This window comes from Lepisma saccharinum, chromosome 29 (genome assembly GCF_977018435.1).
Source record: "Lepisma saccharinum chromosome 29, izLepSacc3.1, whole genome shotgun sequence".
Classification (NCBI taxonomy): Eukaryota; Metazoa; Arthropoda; class Insecta; order Zygentoma; family Lepismatidae; genus Lepisma; species Lepisma saccharinum.
Window position 1 is genome coordinate 35,438,626 of NC_139257.1, and position 21,684 is coordinate 35,460,309.

At 35.3% G+C, this 21,684-nt stretch overlaps 1 protein-coding gene across 2 annotated transcripts in view; it reads right to left on the bottom strand.

Moving 5' to 3' along the window:
• Window positions 1–1,160: 1,160 nt before the first annotated feature.
• The window catches only part of beta'COP (coatomer subunit beta'), a 79,240-nt gene continuing 58,716 nt past the window's right edge, over window positions 1,161–21,684 (bottom strand). For both annotated transcript variants that reach the window (XM_083114807.1, XM_083114806.1), the window contains exon 16: window positions 1,161–1,593. In XM_083114807.1, the coding sequence (XP_082970933.1) occupies window positions 1,555–1,593 (39 nt within the window). In that variant the 3' untranslated portion in view covers window positions 1,161–1,554. The remainder of the gene's footprint in view (window positions 1,594–21,684) is intronic.

Here is a 21,684-nt window from a genome sequence, read left to right on the forward strand (position 1 = left end):
ATATTACAAAAAATCGGGGAGAGGTCCTGTATTGTAAATTCGCTCCTTCATTAATTGTGGAAGCACCGAGCAGAAAGATTTGGTAAGTAAATGTGTATATTTTATCTTCTGTTTGCATGCTCATGAGGTGTTTTTTTTTTAGTCACTTTACTTGGCGTAGGGACATTTGGTCAGTTGTAGGGACATTTTGACTACGTCTGTAGGGACATTGCCGAAAAATGGTTAGCAACACTGTCGGCTACCAGACAGTGAGTCTACGCTCATTCATGTTCACTTCTGTTCGCGTTTATCAGTACGCGTTTTGTTTATACTGTGTTATTGAGTTGGTGTGCTAGTGCTTTATTGTGTGTTAATTGTTATTCATTCATTACTTATGTCGTTAAACAAATATAGTCTTGAACATAGAGTTTTTATGTACGATAATTACGTGAAAACGAATTCTTGCAGAAAAGTGGTCAGGGATTACGATAGACAGGATCTCTTGAACCTAAGAAACGTGTTGTATTGCTGTTGAAGGAAGTCATTTTCAACATCTCTTATAACACAGGAGGTTAGTGATCATCATTATTATTACTTTTAAATATCATTTTACGCTTTCGGTTTGCTTTATGCGCCGGGATGCTGTCTTCCCTTTCTGTCAACTGAGGATAAAGTAGCGATGTCTAATCTAAGATTAGATGTCAGAAATAAGGTGCCGGAAATATTTGTATTTGGGAGGACACCTTTTCCTGCATCCGTGCGACAAGGTACGTGCTTATTTCAATTGTAATTGTAACTGTAATTGTGAAAAGTGGAAACATTACAAAACAAGCGGTTTCTGTTACGGGCTATCTGTTACGCAATTTGCCGGCACCTGTTGCATGACTGGGCCGGCAAGCGGCCGATGCTGAAGCGGTGGCATGCTGCAATAACCTCCCTGTATTTACATATAAATCCGTTCCGTGCCTATCATCATGAATATACTTTTTTTGTAGGGAAGCCACCATTAAAACTTGAATAGTAGAAATCATAACAATAATTATTATGATGATAATAATCAGTGTCTTTTTTTTTTCTGGGCATAAAGGTTCCGGTACTCTTTAAGTTGGTTTGCAAGGAAGCTTTCAGACTGAAGAGACAATGCACTTTGAGAAAAATGCCCAGTAAAGAAAATGCTCCGATAAACTTTATACAAAAACAATCGTAGTTTATTATTTCATTATACATACATAACTTACTCTGCAAAACATGGATATTATCAATAACCGTGTAGTGATATTTGATATTGGAAAGGCTTAGAAAGGGAAATACAAGAGAAAAGGTTCACTTATCTTATCAGCATTGCCCTGCAATCACTTCATTCACATCAGGAAGCAAGGAGTTCAAGAAAAAAGGAGGGGCTGTGGGTGACAGAGGGGTAAACTCTGTTCAAATCGCATCACTTTAACAGAAATATCACCACTTTCTTCTCAACACGACTCACAGTATTAGCTTTTTAGCATTGTTCCAGTCTGTTCAGGGATCCATCTTCACGATCAACAATACTTTCCAAACAAAGGTTCATCTTCCACCCCTCTAGTCTTCGCTCAGGAGATCCTCGTCTAGGTTAACATCCTGGAAAAGAGATCAGAAGTCAGCAATTAGCTACCAAAGTTCTCCTAAACAAGAGGGTTGTGTTGTCACAGCAAGAGGGCTTTCAGTAGTCATGACAACATGCAAAAACAATAGGCTTGGTAGGGAGGATGGCAAGTGTTGCTAACTGTGAGGACGTGTCACCGTTTTGAACGCAAGGTTCTGTATATCAACATTTTAAAAGCGGCTTAATAAAAACAAAATTGGTCTCAGAAGTGGATGAAAAGATATACAGTAGTATTTTCGAGACCTTGAAGACGATACTAGGCATAACAGCAGGCAGTTTACCTTCACTTGTAAGAGATTTGAATTTTGTGGTCGTTTATCAACACACCTGTAATTTTTATTGCATCTTAAACCAGTGTTGATAAAGGTCCAGGGATTTTAAATAAATTCAATTCCGGTCCAGGAGAATCAGCAAGCGTAAATGAGTTCTGGACCAAAAAGAACATTCTTATCTGTAAAGTGTTTCAATTCAGTCCAGAAACCTTTTTTTTCCGGATCAGTTTTAAATAGATTCCAAATTCCCTACTGAAATGAAACAATACGCAACTTGGACAGAATTTAAATTGTGCGAGAAAATATATTCCGGTCCTACAGAGGAACCCATTAGAATTTATGGGCTCCTGAACCATTAACAACGCTACTTTAAACAAAGCTCCCTCCTTATTTTCGCAAACATATTCAATAACTTTTAAGGCTTTCCAGAAAAAAATTCAAAACATTTTAATAAATTTCTAGGTTAGTTTATGTTGCTTAAACATCTATTAATAGCCATTCACATAATTTCATATCAGTCACAATAATTTATGTTAATTATTATAAATGTGTTGAAGGAACGTGATAATTTCGACTGAAAAGAGTTTTTTTTAGGGGACATCACTATTGTGGAGGGAAATATGCCTCCTTTGCCCCTCCCTGGAAAAAATCCTGCGGACGTCCATTCTAATAGCCGACTTATACGTTTGTGTGAGTTTGGCTTTTAAGTACACTTTATGCACAGAAAGGCTAATCGGGACTGGACCTACAGTTTAAAGTGGGATCTGAACCACTACGTGGGTATCGAACCCGGGACCCCTAGATCACCAACTTATAAGTGTTAAATTGTACTTGCTATTCAAGAGAGTCAAGTTTATTCAACATTGTTGGAAATACAGGAACGAAAGTAAACTATAAGAATATTTTGTGTAATGTGCCTCCCGTTAAGACGCTAGTTCAAGAAAAAAAATCCATACGGAATTCTCGGCAAGCACTAGAAACACTTGATTTTCCCAGGTTTTTGGACGTAATTTTAATCTTGTTTCTTCCAAAAATTGCAATGGAAAATATACAGTTAGAGGGATCTTATCGCGATTACTAAACAGCAATATATATATATTTTTTTAAAAAGGATGAAGCATTCTCAAGTAGATGAAAGTTGCAAGAAACAAGGAAGGGGGGTGTATTATTTCCTATATAATTGGACTATCCTACGTCATTCCCTACCAAATTTCTTGTTAACACGCTCACTTACTCGCACGACCCCTTGTACCAACTGAACGAAGACGAACAATTTTGTATGGGAAGACAGAAGAAGTGCATGCCAATGCTATTCAATACCTGGAACTAAATGTGCATGCAATTTTCAAGAGTGTGTGTCAGGGGTCTCTGGTTCGAATCCCGGCCTGGTCATGGGTGTTTGTGATTGTCCCTTCGTCAATTTCATCGTATCATCACTCAACTTCATCTTCGCGATTAGCCAAAAGTGGCAGATGTGCGAAGTAAAATAAACCAAATAAATCAATCAATGTAGTAAGAGGCGCGAATTCTGTTTTGATTCGACTTTACTTGGAACAAACTTTACTTCGTTTTTCTGCCACTTTTTGACTAATCAGGAAGATGAGTATGATCCTGATGAAGGGACACTCACAAAGCACACCCATGCCCACGCCGATATTCGAACCCGTGGCCAGAATTAAAATTACCCAACTCAGAGCCTGTTTGAGGCATCGTAGAACTCGGAAATTTGGTGAATCCACTATGGAGACCATGGAGAAGAGGATGGCGATAAAAAAAAATAGTTCAATTTTCCGCCACCAGGTTGAAATGTGGCGCTGTACTTCCACGATGGGTTGTGCAAATAATCAAATAATCACGTTAAGTGATTTAGCTGAGTTATTAATTAAAAATACATTTGTTAGTGACTGAAGTTGCGAGAAAATAATCTCTCGTTTATTGCAAGATTGCAAGGTAACGGCAAATCCATAACCAATTGGAGCAGTTTACGTCATGTACTAAATGTACACAAGAATGGGGGTTGGGATCCACCTTAGATACGACCCTGTTTTGTAATTATCAACACAGAGTTTGTAAAAACAATTAGATGGAATGTAGTTGTTCTTTCCCCTGCTGAACTTTTATCAAGGCTCCAGGCCTCGGATTCGATACCCGGTGGAGGCACATAGTGGTTCGGATCCCACTTTAAGCTGTAGGTCCAGTCCCGATTAGCCTTACTGTGCATAAAGTGGTCTTAAAACACCAAATCAATCAATCTTGTCGCCAGTGCAGACTAGAGAAGCTCCGGCATCAGGACTAACACCTATACTCTGTCCCGGTTATCTTTGGAGCAAACGAACGAAAATAAGTCTGCGCGAGACGGCTCCACCAATGAACAAGTGAGAGGGAATGGGATTGTGTGGAGGGGGAAAGTGACTGCTGTTACCAGCCTTCGCAGCAGCGTGTACTGCTTCGCTCTGCCCACTCGCTATGCGCAGTCTTACTATACAAATAGACGGGACAGAGTATAGTACAATCCTGTGTGGGGCTTGTGCTGGTGTCGCTCCTTCTTCATTTCATCCTCATCTTCGCGATTAGCCGAAAGTGGCAGAAAAGCAAAGCAAAATAAAGCTATGTATTTATTCTTGACCCCCTTCGCCTTAATCAGGTGCCCGCACGCCTGTAGCCATACGTAAAAAAATAAAATAAACAAGAAAACAAGGCCGATCCGTTTGCCACAGTGATTTTTCCTGAATATGGTTGGCTACCCTGTCGGAGGGTGGTGAAAAAAGCAAAGAGCATCGAGGAGTTCGAAGTCCAAGGGCAAAACCTGCGATACTTACTCCGGTATCAGTTTCATGGTGGGGGGCACGCACGTGGTGCGTATAAACTCCCAATTAAGATGCCAAACAATGACAATGGCCATAGAGACGACTGGATCAGGAAGCAAGGACTAAAATGAGGTTGGGAGGGGGGGGGGGGTTGTACGAAACACTCGCGAATTACGTCATTGCTTAATGCAAATTCAGCTCATTTTTAGAAAAAAGGCCCTAGACGTCAGGCATGCCGAGACAGACTCGCTCTCGTGCTCAGGGGTTCAAGTCACGAGTTTTCTTCGGGCGGGACCTTCCATAACAAATCAGCGTGTTGGAAAATTATTAGGACAACAATAGTACTTAAATTCGCCGCATATGTAAACTGCTCACTACTGTTTTCATGAAATTCTAATTTTGCAGGAATGATATGATATATATGAGAGAGCGAGAGAGAGAGAGAGAGAGAGAGAGAGAGAGAGAGAGAGAGAGAGAGAGAGAGCGAGAGAGAGTGGGAGTGAGTGAAAGAGAGAGAGTGAGTGAGTGAAAGAGTGAGAGTGAGTGAGTGAGTGAGTGTGTGTGTGTGTGTGTGTGAGAGAGTGAGAGTGAGTGAGCGAGTGAGTGAGCGAGTGAGTGTGAGAGAGAGAGTGAGTGAGTGTGAGAGAGAATGAGTGAGTGAGAGTGAGAGTGAGTGAGAGAGAGAGAGAGAGAGAGAGAGAGAGAGAGAGAGAGAGAGAGAGAGAGAGAGAGAGAGAGAGAGAGAGAGAGAGAGAGAGAGACTTCGAAGTTGATGAAAAATTATATTCTTTCTCAGTTTTGAGAACAATCTGATATTAGTCCGTTTCTCTTCAGTTAGAAACATACAACATTGTTTTTACTTTGCATTTTTTCGCATTTTCAGACCTCTTTTGGTTTTTAGGTAATTTTTCACAATTTTTTGCAGTTTTCTTGCATTTTTCTTAAGTTTTTAGGTTTTATTTTTCTTCTTCCCTGTTGATTAATGAATGCAATGTATGTATTAACATTATTGTTAACATTTGTGTATATTATTAACATTATATCTGTGTACGTTATGGTCAGCACAAATGGGACTTCGGTCCTGTGATGGGACAAATAAAGAAATGAAATGCATTCGCTGTACAACTTGCATATTTACATTTCTTGAGATCGTCCTTTTAAGTAAGTTCGTCATTAGTCGAAAATACGGTCAATGGAAAAGTACAATATTATTTTTTAACTGAAATGTTTGACAATGGATTAAATAATTAAGTTGTGGTAAATTTATTTTTCTTCCACCAAATTCAAAATACTTTGCGTAAAGCCTACTTTTATATTCTCTTGCTGGCCATTATGGCTTTAATCTGTGGTTTTAAAGTAAAAGTGGACACAAATATATTATATTATATATATATATATATATATATATATATATATATATATATTAGGGATGTGCAGAAGCCGATTACAGATGTATGAAAATCGGCCGAAATTGACATCGGCATCGGAATCGGCAAAAATCCGATATTTAAACCGGTACAGATTATACTAGAGTTTTTACCTTCTAATAAGTTTTATATTCTAGTTTTGTAAGATTTATTGAAAATTCGGTTATGATTCGTCATTATTGTAGAGTTTTTGTAATAAAATCATTGCAAACTCTCATTCAGAGGATCAACCTAACTCAAAATCGGAAATAAAACAGTACATTGCTGATCCAGGATCTGCTGTTGCATTGGAAATTCAGAAGTGAGTATTCAAACCTGAAGCAAGTGCTGAGAAAATACTTGGGCATACCTGCTGCATCAGTATTCAGTGATTGAGTGTTCAGTGTTGCTGAACAGATTTGCTATAGGAGAAGAAGTAGGGGAAATGCTTCCAAAACTGGTGTTTCTGAAGTTGAATCTGGCAGCAGTAAATTTCCAACATTAAGAACAGGAATTCATTTTGCATTTCAAAGAGCTGCTTGCGTACTAATGTTAAATCTCTTGAGAATCCATGTTCTTCTTAAAGGTTCACATAACCACCTTTTGTAGATGCAAATGTACATTCGCATCTCTTGAGAATATATATGTATATACATATGATATGCAATAGAAATGTACATAGCAAATTTATTTTTGTCATGGTGAAAATAACATCCAATTTCTGTTTAATAACCTTATGTATCGGAATCGGTTAAATATCGGTGAGTACATCGGCATCGGTAAATTTTCAGCTTCATCACATCCCTAATATATATATATATATATATATATATATATATATATATATATATATATATATATATATATATATAATCTGATGCACGCGAAACAAGGTCCCACTCAGAAAGGAGAAATACAGAAAAACCTAGCGTGGTGCTAAGTACAGGGGAGAACTTTACCTTTTACCTTGCAGTTTATTGTAACGTTGAAACTACATTGGCGCTTAATTGCTTTTACCCTTTTGATTCAGTAACTTGTACCACCAAACAACGCGGTTTATCGAATTATTTAACTCTCTTGACATTTATGAAAAAAATCAAGCTTTGATTTTCAGAGCGAAAATTATTTTTAGGTCATTTTTTACCATCTGTAGGTGATTTTCAAATAACTTTAAGGTCATTCTATGTCATTTTTTAGGTCATCAACTTCTGAGCTCTACTTAGCAGTTATCACATAGAGGAAAATTGACGACTCTCGCTGTCTTCACAGTATAGCTATACGCAAAATGTGGTGAAATTAATGCAAGAATTTTGAAATTCTGTATTTTAGTTTTTATCTCAAAAGTAGCATTTTAGTATCTTACCAATACATATTACACTTGTTAATTAGTTTATAATTTTTAATTACTACTCTATCGTGTTGCGAAGTGTAATCTAACCTAAAAATTTAAGGAGCTCTCCTACGGTAGTTTTATCATTGTCGCCTTGTAATCAAGGGGTCTCGGGTTCGATACCCTTCGGGCCACACTTTAAACAGTAAATTCAATTCCGATTAGCCTTTCTGTGCATAGAGTGGACTTAAAAACAAAGGCAGACACGCCAAAAAATGTTTGAACTTCCTATTATTGGATAACTGAACCTTTTTAGGTTACGTAATAACGACATATGTATCATATTACATGTTTACTTGAGGCTGTGGCCCATACAGATAATTTGCAATCATTCATTGGTCCGACCACGTACGCAAGGAAGTCTGGACATACGTATAATTATGTTCCCACCTCAAGATCGACGCACGGGATATGGACCAATCAAGGCTAAAGATTCCATCACGAGACCCTCCAATAGTGAATATAATTCGACAGTAGTTTGTCTTCATCACACCCTTTCCACGGTAACACTCGTCTGGCTCATCCAGCGCAAGTAGGCCTTTAATTAAAGCCGCTCGGTGCCATAGGCGGCTTTTATCGTGACGTCACGAGGAGGGGCGGGACGATCGATTCAGAGATGATCCGCCCATTTACTGTCGCCATGACAACAGCTTCGGAGACCTGCGCGGTGAAGAGCATTGCGTGCAAGTTGAAATGGCTGTAGGGAATGTATTCGAGCAGCGAAAGCAAATAAATTCAAGCGGACATCTTTTCTAACAATGGACGCGGTCAGAAATTTTTAAGGAAGAGGCTGCTTATATAAAAATTGACTAAAGAAATAATAATGATTATAACTAATAAAAAGCATTTATCTTAAAAGGGATGAGGAGACAGGTGCACTGGCGGTTTCAGGATTCGTGAACAAGGGGCACGATAAGCAAAACAGCGCTCCCTGTACTTATACAGAATGAAAATCGATTACACAGCTTCACATCGTCTTTTCTATATTACAATACCTTTACCAATTGACGTGACTAATGTACAATTTACTGCAAAAGCGAAGCAAGTGCAAAAGCAAACCTATTTTTGCGGAAGTGCGGAACCTATTTTTGTTCACATTGAATTTCAATAAAATTAAAATTTCCTGCTTTTCTGTTGTTCCACTGATAATTTTGTACAATAAAATTTGCTCTGATTTCTCATCTAGTAGAATGTTACTAAATTTTTTCTAGCAATTTTATATGTAGTATCTGTATGCCGATTAATTTATAAGTTAGTATAATTAACGAATGAACTTTTTGGAATATACAGCACTAGTGAAAAGATCCCATATTATAGGCGCATATTCCTATATGTTTCTAACGAAACTATATATTAACATTTAATTATTAATATTTAATAATATAATTAATGCCTCTATATTCTTAATTTCTTTTGTATTTGTTATAATAAAACCTAGTACATGATACGAGGTATTACATACAATATTTTTTCAATGTGTGTTCCGAAAGACGAAAATTAACTTCTGCCTTCATGTTTCCCTGGCGTCCGTGAAACTACAGGGGATACGGCCCTACCATCGTAACCCCCAACCACCGGGGGGGGGGGGGGGGCGCCGGTGGACAGGTGAGTGGAGAAGGTTACATAATGTAGAACTACACAATTTGTATTCCTGTCTATATATTATTAGAATAATTAAATCAAGGAGACTTAGGTGGGCAGGTGGGAGAGGAAAGAAGAGTTCACAGGATTCTTGTTGGGAAACCTGATGGTAAGAGACCTGTAGAAAGGCCAAGATGAAGATTGAGAGATAACGTTGAGATGGACCTAAAGGAAATCGGCAGGGATGGAAAAGATTGGATTGATCTTTCAGGATAGGGACAGATGGAAGGCTAGTGTTGCTGCAGCCATAAACCTTCGGGTTTAAGAAGGCTAGAGAGTTAGTTATTGCCAATTTATTTATAATAGTACAGGGACGTCAATTCGATATACTCATGAACAGGGGGGATGGAAAAATAAATTAATTCAGGTGCCAGTCAGATTTTTTTACAAATATTGTCTATATAAGAAAGCCATGAAACCGACTGAGATAAACCTACACATTTTGAGTAGAAGGGAAAATACTTTAGACCTAACAATAGACCCGTTAATTGACATTAATGGTTTTTTAATTCATTTTCGAGGGGTGACGCTATTGTTATTTAATCTAGCGCCACGTGTCGTGGGTGGAGGAGGAGATGAGTCATCGATGACTCATGCACACGTGTGAGTTTGAAATTAATGGTTTTCCATTAGTGCACAAAAGACACTATTATGTATTCCGTTTTTGACCTAAGCTAACACTATTGTTGTATTTTGTATATGCGTTTCTGCCGGATATGAGTCACAGATGATTTATACTGACGTTGGAGTTTGGAATTAATGGTTTTTCCATTAAGGTACAAAAGACACTATTGTGGAGTTCGTTTTTTACTCTAACCTAACACTATTGTTGTATATTATATATGCGTTTCTGCCGGATATGAGTCAGGGGTGCTTTATGCACACGTGGGAACTTGGAATTAATGGTTTTTCCATTAATGTACAAAATACATTTTCGACCTATTCTAAGGCGTCACGTCCGGCCATTTTGGCGTCGGTGGTGAGTCATATTTGGTATAATTAAGGATCCGGATTTACCCGTATTCAACCGGTGCCGACGCGTTCGATCGGAGGTAGAAGATATTATAACACATGTTCGCTTTAAAGGCGAAGAAATTGAACGATGTATTCTATATGCAAACGAAGTATGCGAGCGGAATCCATGTTATTAATATTAACCTGTTACGGAAGAACCTGTTATGTGGTTGCATTCATCGGCACCCCCAAACCGCGCGCGTTCATGGACACGCGTGGGGGAAGAAAGGGTCGCCATTGTTACGGCCCCCTTCGCTTGGTCTTCTTCCGAAGTTGAATGGAAGTCAAGTGTCGCCAAATTTTTACACACGAGTATTGATTTTCTTTGAGGTTCCAATTTTATTTGGCAGAAGTAATCTACGCGTTATTTCTGCCGCCTTTCGTAACATTGCAAAGACTATTTGACCAAAACCGTAAGGAATTTGGCTGAACTAAGAACATTCAGTTCCAGTATCTACAAGTTAAAGTGGATGGCAGCCACTATTTGCCCTTATTTCGGGGTTGTGAACCACGGACCATTTGATTATTGCCTTATATACATCAGGATTCACGTAAAATTGACCAGATGTTTTTACTGTTAGGGACAATATTTCGCATTTTTTGTGTGTTTTTACTCAGAAAACGCTATTTGAACGATTCAAGCAAGAGTTCGCATGGCAATTTAGACACACAAACTGTGTTTCTTCAACTTTAGCTGAAATTTAGGTTTATTTTTTACTCTAATATCACAATTTCTTCTATTCAGACAACATTTTTTATTAAATTTTGGACTCACAAAGACATTTTTCAACTTTTAACTTGTTATTTTAAAAGTTTATTTCCATTTTTTACTCTAATATCACAATTTCTTCTATTCAGGCAACATTTTTTATTAAATTTTGGACTCACAAAGACATTTTTCAACTTTTAACTTGCTATTTTAAAAGTTTATTTCCATTTTTACTCTAATATCACAATTTCATCTATTCTGGCAGGAGTGTTTATTCCAGTTTAGACTTGCAAAGATAATTTTTTCAACTTCTTTTATTAATTTTTCTATTTATTGCCTTTTGTATCTTATATTTATTAATTCTTAACTTTGAGTTTTGTTCTTTATTTAAAGAATTTCTCTAATCACTAAGGAAGAAGTACTTTTAAGTAAAACTGTACCCACAAACTTTATTATTACTATTATTATAATTATTATTATTATTATTATTATTGTTGTTTTTTGTTTTGATGTAGTTGTTGAATCTTGTTGTTGTTGTTAGGGTTTATTGACTTCCACTACGGTATTTTTGGTTTGCTTCGTAGGAAAGTTTGTTTATTTTAGAGTTTCCTCGGTATTTTCTTACTGTTAGGGTAGGTAAAGTTTCCTAAATATATGAGTAGGGTTCCATATATTCTTGTTCTTGCATGTTTTTCATATGATGTGATCACCACAACTCTCCAAGTGATTTTACTGCATGTTTCCATTTTTATTGAGGCTTAGTGATTCCTAGAGCCACTTTATGCATGAGAGAAAGCTTGAAAATTTTGATCTCAGATAGCCGTCAACCTTATGTCAGAGTATTTTCGAGTATATTTTAGTCTTATTATGGCCCACTAGAATATCACGGCTTGCTTATTTTTTAAGTATGTTGCGCAGTTATTGTATTTTTGCTTTTGCTTTCTAGATAAACTGTATGAAATGTTTAATATTTGTACTTTTTGCACTTATAAGAGGCCAAACTTTTACTGTAACTAAAATTATTATGTCTCTAGGCACTGAAACCCCTTTACCAAGAGTACTATAACTGCATGTTTATTAATATTGTTTCTTTCATCCCTCAAATATAACAATTTAACAATATAATGACTAATCACAGGACAAGTCGATGTTAGCATATGACTACGTGGCTCTTAAGTCCACCTGCCAAACTTTTCTTACCATGCTATTTACTCTTATAGTTTTTTATTCGGGGTACATTTCAAGTACTACTTGACTTTTTGAGTGTTTGATTAACACCAGGGGTTATTTGTATCTGTTATGCTGTATTATTTGAGGCTTCTAATTTTTATTCTACAATCACTATATGTCCATGAGAACTAAATTCCACTGACTGAAGCTTAAAGCTTAGGCTCTGCAGCATGTTGAATGGTTAAGCACTGGTCAATATGAATTTTACAGAGGCTAGTAGGAGGCATAGGAACACACGCCAGAGCATTATTAGCGTGCAAGAAGCACTTTCAGGGAGTACTACGAGGAAACGAAGTTGATTTTTTTGAGGGCTTTACCAGTTACACAGCCAATATTTGCTATTTCAAGTAACTACATCTACCAGAACATTTTACAGCCCAACACTAACTAGACTTCAATTTATACTATATTAGGGGCTAAATGTAGCAAGAACACTGATTGTACATACTTTTGACAATCCAACTATATCAGGATTTTTTCTATGTAAGTATATTTTTATTGATTACTAACTTTAACAGACCAATCAGGAAGACAACAAAATTCACTAAACTTAGTACTATAGTGTAGGTGATTGCATGAAAAGTAGAAATTATAACATCCACAAGATTTCGCTTTTTTTTGCTTTTGTGACTAATCGTGACGCTGAGGATGAATGGATGGCCAAAAATCTTAAGGACTGGATGTATTTTACCACTACAGACGCCTATGTAGAAACACTAGAGTACTGTTAGCTTTCAAAATTGAGGATATACTGTACTATTTCTTAAATATTTTGTACTTGGCACGTTACAGTTATATCCATTTCAGGACAAATATTGCTAAAACTCTCAAATTTACAGGTACAAGTTGATATTTCTGCTATCAGAAGAATTAACAACCCTATTTTACAAACAAATGGTATTGTTTACACTTTATTTACTTCAATCTGAGACTAATATTTTACAGTAATTGAATCATTCAGCCCTAGTCAATACTTTACTGCATCAGAAAGTTTGTTATTAATCTAATAAGTATGCTATTTTGTGATATTCTAATGCAAACGTTGTTTAATTCACTGGTTATAATGCAAACTTTTGCACAAATTCGATATATTCACTACCTTCAAACCAAACAATTGTACTTATTTAGCGCATTTCATTTATATTTCTTGTAATTAACTTATGTTTCTTATAATTAACAAACTAAACTAATTACTTTGGCATGTTAAAAACCTTATTTTTTACTATTTCCTATTCTATCAGGTTCTATATTGCTGTTTTTATCAATTATGTAAGACCACACTCTGGTAAATGCACATAGAGTATTAGTAATCCCAAAGTGGTGTTTTTGGTGTCCAAGTTCAGATGAGAGTCTGCTATGTGCCTTTTGCAGGGGATTGCATGTGAAGTGTATGCATATTGAGCATTATTGAGTGTGTAGGCTTCCAAGTTTTGCTGTTATTTTCCTATAATTCTGCGAGACTGTAGAGAGTTCTCCCTTTTCAACCAGTTTTCTTTCATTGATTGGATACTTTTTGGGAACTTAGCAGTTTTTTATGTTATGAAGCAGATTGTTGTAGAATATTTTGCATGGTCTTTTGTGATATTGAGTGCCTGCTGTAACGGAAGTAAGTATCTTTCCTTCTTGTGTTGATGTTCTCGTGTAGGTTTCCTATTTTCGGGCAAGTTGCAGTAGGGAACTTAACAGTTTTTTATGTTATGAAGCAGATTGTTGTAGAATATTTTGCATGGTCTTTTGTGATATTGAGTGCCTGCTGTAACGGAAGTAAGTATCTTTCCTTCTTGTGTTGATGTTCTCGTGTAGGTTTCCTATTTTCGGGCAAGTTGCAGTAGGGAACTTAACAGTTTTTTATGTTATGAAGCAGATTGTTGTAGAATATTTTGCATGGTCTTTTGTGATATTGAGTGGGTGCTGTAATGGTAGTAAGTATCTTTCCTTTTTGTGTTGATGTTCTCGTGTAGGTTTCCTATTTTCTGTCAAGTTGCAGTACTTAGAATAATCGCTATTGTCTTATTGATCTACGAAGCTCCTTTGAATAATCATTTGCATGTGACCCTATACTCCACGCTGTACTTTGTTCTAGGAGCTATCTTTTGAAGCCTGGGCATTCTGCTAGTACAGTATTATTATCGTAGAGGTAAATTAGTTCGTGAAAATATGTATTTTTCTGATTAACTATAGTCGCTTAGTTGTTCTAGCAGGTATAAGTAGTTACTGCTGATGTTGTTAATTTTCTATTCGCAGGGGCTATGTATGATGTAGCGTATTTGTGTTGGCTGTCCCTTTTATTCCTATGTTGTTGAGTTTCTCCATAAGCATGTCCTGTTTTACTCTATTCTATGCCTTGTTGCTGCTAGATATCTGAGGTATGTTGCTGGTTCATATCTGAGGTAGCTTGTTTGACTATCTATTATTTTTGCTATGGCTGTGGCTATTGATGTCCCTTTCTGAATTCCATGTTGGTTTCTGTTTATCCTTGTTGCTGCTTGTTATCTGAGTTAGGTTGTTTGACTTCAGGACTATCCTTTTTTAACTTTATTGTTGATTGCTGTTTTGTTTATTTCCTTATTTGTTTTTATTTGTTTACTGAATCTATTTGTTTTGTGTCTTGTAATATTATTTACTATAGTAACAAAATTATTTTTAAAAATTGATATTTATCACCATACTTGTATATTTCTTGTTCAGTATTTGTCAAAGTTTAATTTATTTTGTCCGCTATTTTTAGCAAATAACACTATTTTGAAATTTAATATATAAATTTCTGAAAATTTACTGTAATTTTATATCAACTAACATATTTATTTTAACAAAAATAACAAAATTGTACAAAAGTTCAAATAGCAGAAGAATTGTACTCTTAAATTATTAACTTTGAAAGAATAGTATTTTTAAAAATAATTTTGTTACTATAGTAAATAATATTACAAGACACAAAACAAATAGATTCAGTAAACAAATAAAAACAAATAAGGAAATAAACAAAACAGCAATCAACAATAAAGTTAAAAAAGGATAATCCTGAAGTCAAACAACCTAACTCAGATAACAAGCAGCAACAAGGATAAACAGAAACCAACATGGAATTCAGAAAGGGACATCAATAGCCACAGCCATAGCAAAAATAATAGATAGTCAAACAAGCTACCTCAGATATGAACCAGCAACATACCTCAGATATCTAGCAGCAACAAGGCATAGAATAGAGTAAAACAGGACATGCTTATGGAGAAACTCAACAACATAGGAATAAAAGGGACAGCCAACACAAATACGCTACATCATACATAGCCCCTGCGAATAGAAAATTAACAACATCAGCAGTAACTACTTATACCTGCTAGAACAACTAAGCGACTATAGTTAATCAGAAAAATACATATTTTCACGAACTAATTTACCTCTACGATAATAATACTGTACTAGCAGAATGCCCAGGCTTCAAAAGATAGCTCCTAGAACAAAGTACAGCGTGGAGTATAGGGTCACATGCAAATGATTATTCAAAGGAGCTTCGTAGATCAATAAGACAATAGCGATTATTCTAAGTACTGCAACTTGACAGAAAATAGGAAACCTACACAAGAACATCAACACAAAAAGGAAAGATACTTACTACCATTACAGCACCCACTCAATATCACAAAAGACCATGCAAAATATTCTACAACAATCTGCTTCATAACATAAAAAACTGTTAAGTTCCCTACTGCAACTTGCCCGAAAATAGGAAACCTACACGAGAACATCAACACAAGAAGGAAAGATACTTACTTCCGTTACAGCAGGCACTCAATATCACAAAAGACCATGCAAAATATTCTACAACAATCTGCTTCATAACATAAAAAACTGCTAAGTTCCCAAAAAGTATCCAATCAATGAAAGAAAACTGGTTGAAAAGGGAGAACTCTCTACAGTCTCGCAGAATTATAGGAAAATAACAGCAAAACTTGGAAGCCTACACACTCAATAATGCTCAATATGCATACACTTCACATGCAATCCCCTGCAAAAGGCACATAGCAGACTCTCATCTGAACTTGGACACCAAAAACACCACTTTGGGATTACTAATACTCTATGTGCATTTACCAGAGTGTGGTCTTACATAATTGATAAAAACAGCAATATAGAACCTGATAGAATAGGAAATAGTAAAAAATAAGGTTTTTAACATGCCAAAGTAATTAGTTTAGTTTGTTAATTATAAGAAACATAAGTTAATTACAAGAAATATAAATGAAATGCGCTAAATAAGTACAATTGTTTGGTTTGAAGGTAGTGAATATATCGAATTTGTGCAAAAGTTTGCATTATAACCAGTGAATTAAACAACGTTTGCATTAGAATATCACAAAATAGCATACTTATTAGATTAATAACAAACTTTCTGATGCAGTAAAGTATTGACTAGGGCTGAATGATTCAATTACTGTAAAATATTAGTCTCAGATTGAAGTAAATAAAGTGTAAACAATACCATTTGTTTGTAAAATAGGGTTGTTAATTCTTCTGATAGCAGAAATATCAACTTGTACCTGTAAATTTGAGAGTTTTAGCAATATTTGTCCTGAAATGGATATAACTGTAACGTGCCAAGTACAAAATATTTAAGAAATAGTACAGTATATCCTCAATTTTGAAAGCTAACAGTACTCTAGTGTTTCTACATAGGCGTCTGTAGTGGTAAAATACATCCAGTCCTTAAGATTTTTGGCCATCCATTCATCCTCAGCGTCACGATTAGTCACAAAAGCAAAAAAAAGCGAAATCTTGTGGATGTTATAATTTCTACTTTTCATGCAATCACCTACACTATAGTACTAAGTTTAGTGAATTTTGTTGTCTTCCTGATTGGTCTGTTAAAGTTAGTAATCAATAAAAATATACTTACATAGAAAAAATCCTGATATAGTTGGATTGTCAAAAGTATGTACAATCAGTGTTCTTGCTACATTTAGCCCCTAATATAGTATAAATTGAAGTCTAGTTAGTGTTGGGCTGTAAAATGTTCTGGTAGATGTAGTTACTTGAAATAGCAAATATTGGCTGTGTAACTGGTAAAGCCCTCAAAAAAATCAACTTCGTTTCCTCGTAGTACTCCCTGAAAGTGCTTCTTGCACGCTAATAATGCTCTGGCGTGTGTTCCTATGCCTCCTACTAGCCTCTGTAAAATTCATATTGACCAGTGCTTAACCATTCAACATGCTGCAGAGCCTAAGCTTTAAGCTTCAGTCAGTGGAATTTAGTTCTCATGGACATATAGTGATTGTAGAATAAAAATTAGAAGCCTCAAATAATACAGCATAACAGATACAAATAACCCCTGGTGTTAATCAAACACTCAAAAAGTCAAGTAGTACTTGAAATGTACCCCGAATAAAAAACTATAAGAGTAAATAGCATGGTAAGAAAAGTTTGGCAGGTGGACTTAAGAGCCACGTAGTCATATGCTAACATCGACTTGTCCTGTGATTAGTCATTATATTGTTAAATTGTTATATTTGAGGGATGAAAGAAACAATATTAATAAACATGCAGTTATAGTACTCTTGGTAAAGGGGTTTCAGTGCCTAGAGACATAATAATTTTAGTTACAGTAAAAGTTTGGCCTCTTATAAGTGCAAAAAGTACAAATATTAAACATTTCATACAGTTTATCTAGAAAGCAAAAGCAAAAATACAATAACTGCGCAACATACTTAAAAAATAAGCAAGCCGTGATATTCTAGTGGGCCATAATAAGACTAAAATATACTCGAAAATACTCTGACATAAGGTTGACGGCTATCTGAGATCAAAATTTTCAAGCTTTCTCTCATGCATAAAGTGGCTCTAGGAATCACTAAGCCTCAATAAAAATGGAAACATGCAGTAAAATCACTTGGAGAGTTGTGGTGATCACATCATATGAAAAACATGCAAGAACAAGAATATATGGAACCCTACTCATATATTTAGGAAACTTTACCTACCCTAACAGTAAGAAAATACCGAGGAAACTCTAAAATAAACAAACTTTCCTACGAAGCAAACCAAAAATACCGTAGTGGAAGTCAATAAACCCTAACAACAACAACAAGATTCAACAACTACATCAAAACAAAAAACAACAATAATAATAATAATAATAATAATTATAATAATAGTAATAATAAAGTTTGTGGGTACAGTTTTACTTAAAAGTACTTCTTCCTTAGTGATTAGAGAAATTCTTTAAATAAAGAACAAAACTCAAAGTTAAGAATTAATAAATATAAGATACAAAAGGCAATAAATAGAAAAATTAATAAAAGAAGTTGAAAAAATTATCTTTGCAAGTCTAAACTGGAATAAACACTCCTGCCAGAATAGATGAAATTGTGATATTAGAGTAAAAATGGAAATAAACTTTTAAAATAGCAAGTTAAAAGTTGAAAAATGTCTTTGTGAGTCCAAAATTTAATAAAAAATGTTGCCTGAATAGAAGAAATTGTGATATTAGAGTAAAAAATGGAAATAAACTTTTAAAATAACAAGTTAAAAGTTGAAAAATGTCTTTGTGAGTCCAAAATTTAATAAAAAATGTTGTCTGAATAGAAGAAATTGTGATATTAGAGTAAAAAATAAACCTAAATTTCAGCTAAAGTTGAAGAAACACAGTTTGTGTGTCTAAATTGCCATGCGAACTCTTGCTTGAATCGTTCAAATAGCGTTTTCTGAGTAAAAACACACAAAAAATGCGAAATATTGTCCCTAACAGTAAAAACATCTGGTCAATTTTACGTGAATCCTGATGTATATAAGGCAATAATCAAATGGTCCGTGGTTCACAACCCCGAAATAAGGGCAAATAGTGGCTGCCATCCACTTTAACTTGTAGATACTGGAACTGAATGTTCTTAGTTCAGCCAAATTCCTTACGGTTTTGGTCAAATAGTCTTTGCAATGTTACGAAAGGCGGCAGAAATAACGCGTAGATTACTTCTGCCAAATAAAATTGGAACCTCAAAGAAAATCAATACTCGTGTGTAAAAATTTGGCGACACTTGACTTCCATTCAACTTCGGAAGAAGACCAAGCGAAGGGGGCCGTAACAATGGCGACCCTTTCTTCCCCCACGCGTGTCCATGAACGCGCGCGGTTTGGGGGTGCCGATGAATGCAACCACATAACAGGTTCTTCCGTAACAGGTTAATATTAATAACATGGATTCCGCTCGCATACTTCGTTTGCATATAGAATACATCGTTCAATTTCTTCGCCTTTAAAGCGAACATGTGTTATAATATCTTCTACCTCCGATCGAACGCGTCGGCACCGGTTGAATACGGGTAAATCCGGATCCTTAATTATACCAAATATGACTCACCACCGACGCCAAAATGGCCGGACGTGACGCCTTAGAATAGGTCGAAAATGTATTTTGTACATTAATGGAAAAACCATTAATTCCAAGTTCCCACGTGTGCATAAAGCACCCCTGACTCATATCCGGCAGAAACGCATATATAATATACAACAATAGTGTTAGGTTAGAGTAAAAAACGAACTCCACAATAGTGTCTTTTGTACCTTAATGGAAAAACCATTAATTCCAAACTCCAACGTCAGTATAAATCATCTGTGACTCATATCCGGCAGAAACGCATATACAAAATACAACAATAGTGTTAGCTTAGGTCAAAAACGGAATACATAATAGTGTCTTTTGTGCACTAATGGAAAACCATTAATTTCAAACTCACACGTGTGCATGAGTCATCGATGACTCATCTCCTCCTCCACCCACGACACGTGGCGCTAGATTAAATAACAATAGCGTCACCCCTCGAAAATGAATTAAAAAACCATTAATGTCAATTAACGGGTCTATTGTTAGGTCTAAAGTATTTTCCCTTCTACTATTTTGAAATATTATCATAAAACCAAGGTGGATAAAGCAGTGTCAATAAAGTAAATAAAAAATGTATGTAAATACACATTTTTCTGTTTCTGATACTGTATATATGGACCTACTATGGAAATTGAGTGTGTTAATAAAACTTTAATGAATAATTTCATTAACTTCTCTTCCAGTGAAAATAAAACATTCTGGATGTACTATAATTGTAATTTAAAATATTTTTTACATTTTTGTAGCTGAATTTTGGCAATTTTTTAACGATAGTTTGCCACACTTATTTAGTTTAATGACAATGACACTATTGACTGTTTTACATAATTAGTATTTTATATATTATTTATTCTACACAAAATATTTGCTACTTTGCCTATAAAAATAATTGAATTTTAAATCAAGAGAAACTTAAGTGTGTGTACAGTTCACATATTACATTTCCTTTCGTATAAACACCATTACATGATTACAAGATTAATGTACTTTTACAAAAAAGTTATTCTGATATCTACAAAATCCTTATGTATACTATTCTATAAATTACATATTTAACAAGTCTCAACTAGTAACATCATGAATAACTATGCAATACATTCTGAATGATTGTTTCTTTAGGGGGAATGCTTTAATGGCGGGAATTATGCCTCGTTTGCACCCCCTCCCCCACTTCCGGAAAAAAAATACTTTGCTTGCCCCTCCTTGGGAAAAATCCGTTCATGGATACACAGGGTGTTTACTCCAGGACCATAATAAAATTCAAGTAAAATTCCCGGTTTTCAAGACGAATATTGCAAAAATTCATGGGTAGAAGCAGATGTTTTATTTAATTCAGCCTTATGTAATTACCACCTCTCACCACCCACACACATAAATATATTAGCAATGTAAAGGGTATGTCTGATTCCAACGTATCCAAAAATTCTAAATTTCCTGAATAAACATTGAATACATTTAATATATATTTAAATAGAATAAATAAAAATTATTATATATTTAAAATATTTAATTTAATTATTTTCCTGTAGTTGACGGTTATTACAAGCATAAGAAAACAAGTTTTCGTTGTGACGTTTCAGGAGAACACACGCTCCCTTCATCAGACATTTATTTTCTGTATCTTTAGTCAAAATGAAAATAAATGTCTGATGACGGGAGCGTGTGTTCTCCTGAAACGTCACAACGAAAAACTGTTTTCTAATGCTTGTAATAACCGTAAACTACAGGAAAATAATTCAACAATGAAAGCAATGCGTACATACAAGAAAAACTATTTAATTTTATGGTGCGCAGCTTACGTTTTCCATTTCACATACTCAGGCTTGATTCTCCAAACACAAGTCACACGGGATATACTAATCCACGAAAAACTGTTAATTGTACAAGAATTTCAAACTCAAATTTACTTAATCAACTTCAAGATACGTACGTTATCTTGCAATAATCTTCCGTCTGTCAGATTGTTCTGCAAAGGACAGTAACAAAGTAAAGGAAATGCAATTCTGTTTTATTTTCCACGCATTTTTTTTCTCTCTCGACAAAAAGTAAAACCTGAACTGTGAAAAACTTGCCTCAGGACATTTATAAATATATAAATTGAATGGGATTTGGATTAATAAAAGTTGCAATTTTTCACATCTACGGAGAAAAATTCACGTAGAATTCCTGGAATTCAAGGAAATCCCGGTAGATAGCCACCCTGATACACCAAGTACCTG